General features: G+C 42.5%; 1 protein-coding gene across 2 annotated transcripts; it reads left to right on the forward strand.

The window, feature by feature from the left end:
- Window positions 1-945: 945 nt before the first annotated feature.
- On the forward strand, window positions 946-2248 carry LOC147898971 (uncharacterized). 2 transcript variants are annotated; one of them, XM_087378588.1, is made up of 3 exons: window positions 946-1053; window positions 1136-1483; window positions 1562-2248. In XM_087378588.1, exons 1-3 carry the CDS (start codon window positions 1009-1011, stop codon window positions 2237-2239), a joined length of 1071 nt encoding a protein of 356 aa, XP_087234714.1. In that variant the 5' UTR covers window positions 946-1008; the 3' UTR covers window positions 2240-2248. The 2 variants fall into 2 exon arrangements, with proteins under 2 accessions (XP_087234714.1, XP_087234713.1); XM_087378587.1 differs by having other exon boundaries at window positions 1136-2248.
- The last annotated feature ends 3451 nt before the right edge of the window (window positions 2249-5699 follow it).

A 5699-nucleotide genomic window follows, 5' to 3' on the forward strand; every position in this document is an offset into this window, starting at 1 on the left:
ATTGGCTCAGGTCCAAGTAGGAAGAAGCTAATAAAGAGACTCTCATTGGGTAGACCATATGTAATAGAGAGTTAAGTGCTCTCTCTCTCTCTCTCTAAATTTTTTGGACTTTCCCTTTGTGATTGTCTTTGGCCTCATTGCCACTTTCTTGATAGTTGGTCATTCGATTTGAATCATCCCCAATGAGTTAAATTTTTTTTTTGCAAGTTTTCCTTTAATTTCATGGAATAACATTTTAGGTTTTATTACAAATCTTAATATTTGAATTTGTTTTAGGAATTTTCGAATTAGTTCTCAGTTAAGCTTAAGCAATTATTTTAGTTCGAAAAAAGGTTCTATGCATGTTTAAAAAGAAAAGAAATATACACGCGTGTTGCACAATCAAGGCTACGTACACACATATAGACACATCTATACTTACTTCTATTCTTTTATTAGGGAAGAGTTGCCATGTGGTAGCGAAAGGGGAGAGTGAGCCTAAATTTGAGTGTTTGCGTGTGTATGTTCCTAATTTTGAGTGTTTGTGTGTATGTGTGCATGTCTCCTAAGTATGTTCCTAATTTTGAGTGTATGTGTGTATGTTCCTAATTTTGAGTATTTGTGTATATGTGTGTGTGTGTGTGTGTGTGTGTGTGAGAGAGAGAGAGAGAGAGAGAGAGAGAGAGAGAGAGAGATTACATATTCAATAAGTGTGAGACGTGCTTAAGATAATTGATGCATATGGATGTCTACCACATATGCATGAGAGAGAGAGCATGGGTGTGTGTGGCGATGGGGGGGGAAATTTTTGTGAGAATGCTTGGCACCTCGAGGGATCAACATGACATGGCCACTCACACTACACTGGCGTAGTGCAAAGCCAAGGAGTAGGTAATGAAACTTGAAATTTTTATTCCTTGAAATTAAAGTCACGCTACTAGTTGGAATAATGCTCTCTTTTACTAGTTACTGGGAAGCTCCAATTGCGAACTCGGAAAAAGGTTCGCTGTTTAGATCGTAATCTCCAACATGGCACCTAAGCGTCGCAGCCGGTTTTTCCTGTCGCTTCGTCAAGTAAGCAAGCAACTTCGCTGTTTTCCCTTTTCTTCTTCTTTATTGAATCGTAGACGTGGAAGCTGAATTTACGTACGGGCAGATGGAACAGCGGCTTGCGGCCGAGTCGAGACACAATTTGACGCCTGGGCCTTCAACGGATTCAAACGCACAAGAGGACTGCCCGGCTATCCAAGTCGCTCGGGATTTTCAGGGCACTTCTGAAGCTCCGGCCAACACACCAAACGTTGAAACTAGTCTCATGGCAAAATTCCCCGTGTGCGAGATCGTTGTTGCAAAGTACCAGCAAGGCCGGAGAAAGTCTAGGGAAGATACGAGTGCAACACTTTCGGAAAATTTGGGACACAGCGGAATGACGGGAAATGGAACTGCACGAGTAACTGCGAGCACAAGGCGGTGCATATCGAAGACACAAATAAAAATTCCCGAAAATATACAGGGGAAAGAATCTGCAAGCGCATCGCAGGCAGCACTGCAACTGCATTCACAAAGCAATGTTCAGCAGGGGATCGATCCTTCTATATCTGCCACTACATGTCACTTTGGTAACGCTGTCCAACATAACATACTTTCATCCGACAGTAGTTCTCCTCTCGTGTTCTCTGCAAATTGGAACCCTTGGGAAATCAATAGAGGCTTTTTATGGTCTGAAAGTAACCCTCCAGTAGATTTCCTTGCTGGCCCCTCCGTTGAAGAAGCTGAAAAATTCTGCAGGGAGTCTGTTTTGAAACATGGGAAATGTGAGTTGGAATTCTGTGGTCCTGAAGTGCAGACGGGTTGGTTGGAAGACTTCTGTCATCTGTGTGCCTTGCTTTCTCTGGATGTAAACCCATTGTTTTTGGCTGACAAATCGGACTTGGCTACACCACGGACTGATCCCGTTTTATCCTGTCACCATGATTCTGATGCCCCTGCGGTCAAACATGAAAAACCAGAATCACTATTTTACTCCAATGTTGCTAAGGTTGGGGAGGCAAATTGTCTTCACTATGCTAAAGATATAGACTGTTGGATTGAACGGTTGTGGAAGCTACAAACGGAACCTTTCTCCCTGGCAGTATTTCTAATCGCAAAAGCATCATTGGAGAAAAGACAAAACCCATTTAAGACGGAATCCTTGCTTACATTTCCTTACATTCTTGATGAGCGGTTGGCAAGTCAGTGCCTACTACTTTCTGAGCAATGAATACTGTGATTGGTACGTTATTTTGATAATGCATACTTCCATGGTTATGTGTACTCCCGCTCAGCTTATTTGTAAGGATCATACGACGAATTCTTTCTGTTTTCGTTAATGATGATAGAATGAGGGTGGAAGCTGTTGTAGTTTACTGTCAACACACACACACACACACAGCCTCTCTCTAGCTGGATAGTTTATCTAGACATGTCTGACTCTGCTCCGTGGGCAGTCCTTGTAGAATTGTGTGTACGCGCATGTCAGACAGGAAGAGAGGGGGAGGGGGGGGGGCGCAGTGGAAGGGAAGAATGACAAGGAAAAGAAGGTGAACAGGACTCCAAAGCAAACAGGGTGGCTACCACCATGTAGCATAGGCTCCACTCCATTGAGAGTCTCTATGCATGAGTACATCGAAGGGTTGAAGCCATAGGCATTTAGTAGGGCATGTGCATGGGACACAACCAAGTGCAGCGTGTAATTAACCTTTGAAAGAGAGCTTGTCCACTAGGGTGCTATGAAGACCAGTCCCTTGTGGGCTACGTCAGAAGTTCTTGGTTCAATGCATAAAAGTATCCGTGAAGAGGAGCCAATGTGGGGATCTTTAGAACCAATAGAGGCCTCTATCCATGATATAATAGAAAATGCCTAGAGATCAAGTGTTCTCAAGATTGCTCCTAAGTTTGCTCACAGATAGAGTGCTAGATGTAGATAATGTTGCCACCATGTTGAGGTTGTTGGACATCCCCTAACAAGAGTACAACGGGCAACTCAGATATCCAGAGTAATGTTGGCAATGATCTCCCAAACGTCACCATGGTGCTTAAAGATTTGTGCCATGAAAACCTTAGCCATATGATCTACCTTGTTAGTTTTGCGTACTGGAATGAAATGAGCTTGCTTGTTGAATCTATCAATGATAGTCCAAATCCCATCATTCCCTGATTTTGATCTTGGCAAATACAAAATGAAGTCCATTGGGATACTTTCCCATGGTGCCTAGGGCACGGGAAGAGGCATAAGTAGGCCAGGTGCCTTGCGTCTGTCATATTTGACCTTCTGACAGGTGAGGCATTCTCTAACAAATCGATGTATATCTTATCACATCGCTGGCCAATAGAAATACCTCTCTAAAGCCTGAGTGGTAGCTGCGATTTATCTATGTCCAGCATATGGAGGTGCATGGCATTCCTCTAAAATCTTTTGCCTCATCTCTCGGGTGATTGCATAAGCAGTTATCTTTCATTAGATATCCATTTTTCAAGGAATAGTGACTGGTGGACTGCCCCGCATGCACTTGCTGCAAAATCTCACCAAAATCTGCATCATTGGCATATTGCTCTCTCATGTCTTCCAGATCCTTGTGATTGCCAATAGTTACATTATTCACCTAGGGTCTTCAAGACAAAGCATGTGCCACTCTATCTGAGCTCCCATAGCATGGGCAATCTTAAAATGATACATTGACAGCATATTTAACCATTTTCATTAGATACCCATTTTTCAAGGAATAGTGACTGGTGGACTGCCCCTCTTGCACTTGCTGCAAAATCTCACCAAAATCTGCATCATTGGCATATTGCTCTCTCATGTCTTCCATATCCCTGTGATAGCCATAGTTTTTTCCATAGGTTACCATACGCATACAGCATACGGGTATGGAAGTATGATTGGAGTATGGATCAACCCTTGGGGCTGAATCATACGTGACCCTAATTTTACCAAAAAAAGAAGGAAAATAACATTGTACACATTTAATTGACAGAGAGCTACAAAACATTCGTCTTCAAACTTGTATTAATTTTAAAGTGAAGAAATTGAGAAAAAAAAATGTTTTCATAAAGGTCTGGGAACCCCGTTTCCCCCCCAAAAAAAAGCCAAGAAGCCTTGGGATAAATGGTTATCTCTGGCACAATTTTGTCATAGCCCTACTAAGCACACTTCTATGGGAATGTCACCTTTTGAAGCTTTGTATGGATGCCAGGTCAAGCTACCTTCTACACTCAAGGCTAGAATTTTCTCAATCAACATGTTCAAGAGGAGTTGGAAAGAATGCATGGAATCCTACAGTTGGCCAAGGATAATTTACGCAGGGCATGATCTAGGATGAAAGAGTATGCAGATTTGAATAGAAGAGATGTGGAATTTGAGGGAGGGGATTGGGTGTATCTCAGGTTGCACAAACATAGGTATGCCCCTTTGAAGGGTGACACCAACACCAAGCTAGCTCACAGATTCAATGGCCCTTACAAAATTCTTAAGAAGTGGGTGACCTAGCCTATCAGTTGGACCTGCCTCCCTCCACTAAGGTCCAGACTCCATAATGTATTTCATGTGTCCTTGTGTAAAAAGCATGTGGGAGCAGATATTACAGTTATTGCAGAGTTGCTTCCCTTGGATGAATTAGGACAGATAGAGTACATACCGAAAAAGATATTGGGTTACAGGGACAAAATCTTCAGAAATAAGGTTTTGACAGAATACTACTTTAAATGGAAGGTGTTATCAGACCATGACAGCCTGAGAGCATTGTGGAGGAGTTTCCCTATAGACTAAGCTGATTGGAGCCCTTTCTGCCCACATCTGGCTGGAGTACTTATATGTACTTTTTTCCATTCAGTTGTGTCATTTGTGTCCATTTTGAGGACAAAATTTTGTAGGTGGGGATTGTAACACTAGTGAATTCCTTTTGGCAGCTAGTTAGTTGGTGGGCCCTGTTAGTCTCAAAAAAAAGGTCTCGCTCATTGAACACACTTAAGTATTTTCTTGTACAGCTAGTGGTGTTATTGGGCTTGATTGTGGGGTTGCCTTGTGGCACTCCTGTTGTATTATCCCATGTATACTAGTGTGTTTGCCCAACTTTCCTAGTACTGTAAGAAGGGGCTCAGCTGTACTTGCATTTCATTCATGAATAATAGAACTCAAATTTCACATCTATAACTGTTTGGTACTTTCAAGCATCAGCCTAACTAGCTGTACATGCAAGGTCTGATCTAGCACCCTTACTAGCCAGCCTCTTGGAGCTGTCATAAACCCATGCCCTGTTCAAGTAAGAGTGACCCTTTTTCTTTTTCTCTTTCCTCTATTTCTGCAATCATTGTCTTGGATTTTCCTAAATTTGCTATTTAAGTTTAGGAGAAGTCTTGTTTCACTTCTTAGTCTTGCATTCTCCTTTTAGACATTCAGAGCCTTACGTTGTAAGCAACGTGATTATCTACGTTCCCCACATAGTAAAAATGCAAGAAAACACACAATAAACCTTTGTGTCTTGATGAAGATGCCATCCAACAGTGGGACTTTTAGAGGGGGCAATGCACATGATAGGCTTGTCGGCAAGGTGTATCTAGGGAGTTTCTGTGCTTTGTGGGTAGCTCAAGCCAGCTTCTTAGTAACGGACACAGCGGCGAGGTCTTATCGCTCTCAAAGTCGGTGTGCCAAAGATGCCCCTTATCGTGTTCGCTATTTGTCT

The sequence above is a fragment of the Dipteris shenzhenensis genome, chromosome 8 (genome assembly GCF_047967505.1).
Source record: "Dipteris shenzhenensis isolate YYH24624 ecotype China chromosome 8, Dip_SZ_1.0, whole genome shotgun sequence".
NCBI classification, from domain to species: Eukaryota; Viridiplantae; Streptophyta; class Polypodiopsida; order Gleicheniales; family Dipteridaceae; genus Dipteris; species Dipteris shenzhenensis.

Bases quoted from the DNA above. Each gene is read 5' to 3' on its own strand.
- LOC147898971 (XM_087378587.1), top strand. From the start codon at position 1,009: ATGGCACCTAAGCGTCGCAGCCGGTTTTTCCTGTCGCTTCGTCAA. The intron at 1,054-1,135 runs GTAAGCAAGCAA...ACGTACGGGCAG, and splicing joins TTTTCCTGTCGCTTCGTCAA to ATGGAACAGCGGCTTGCGGC.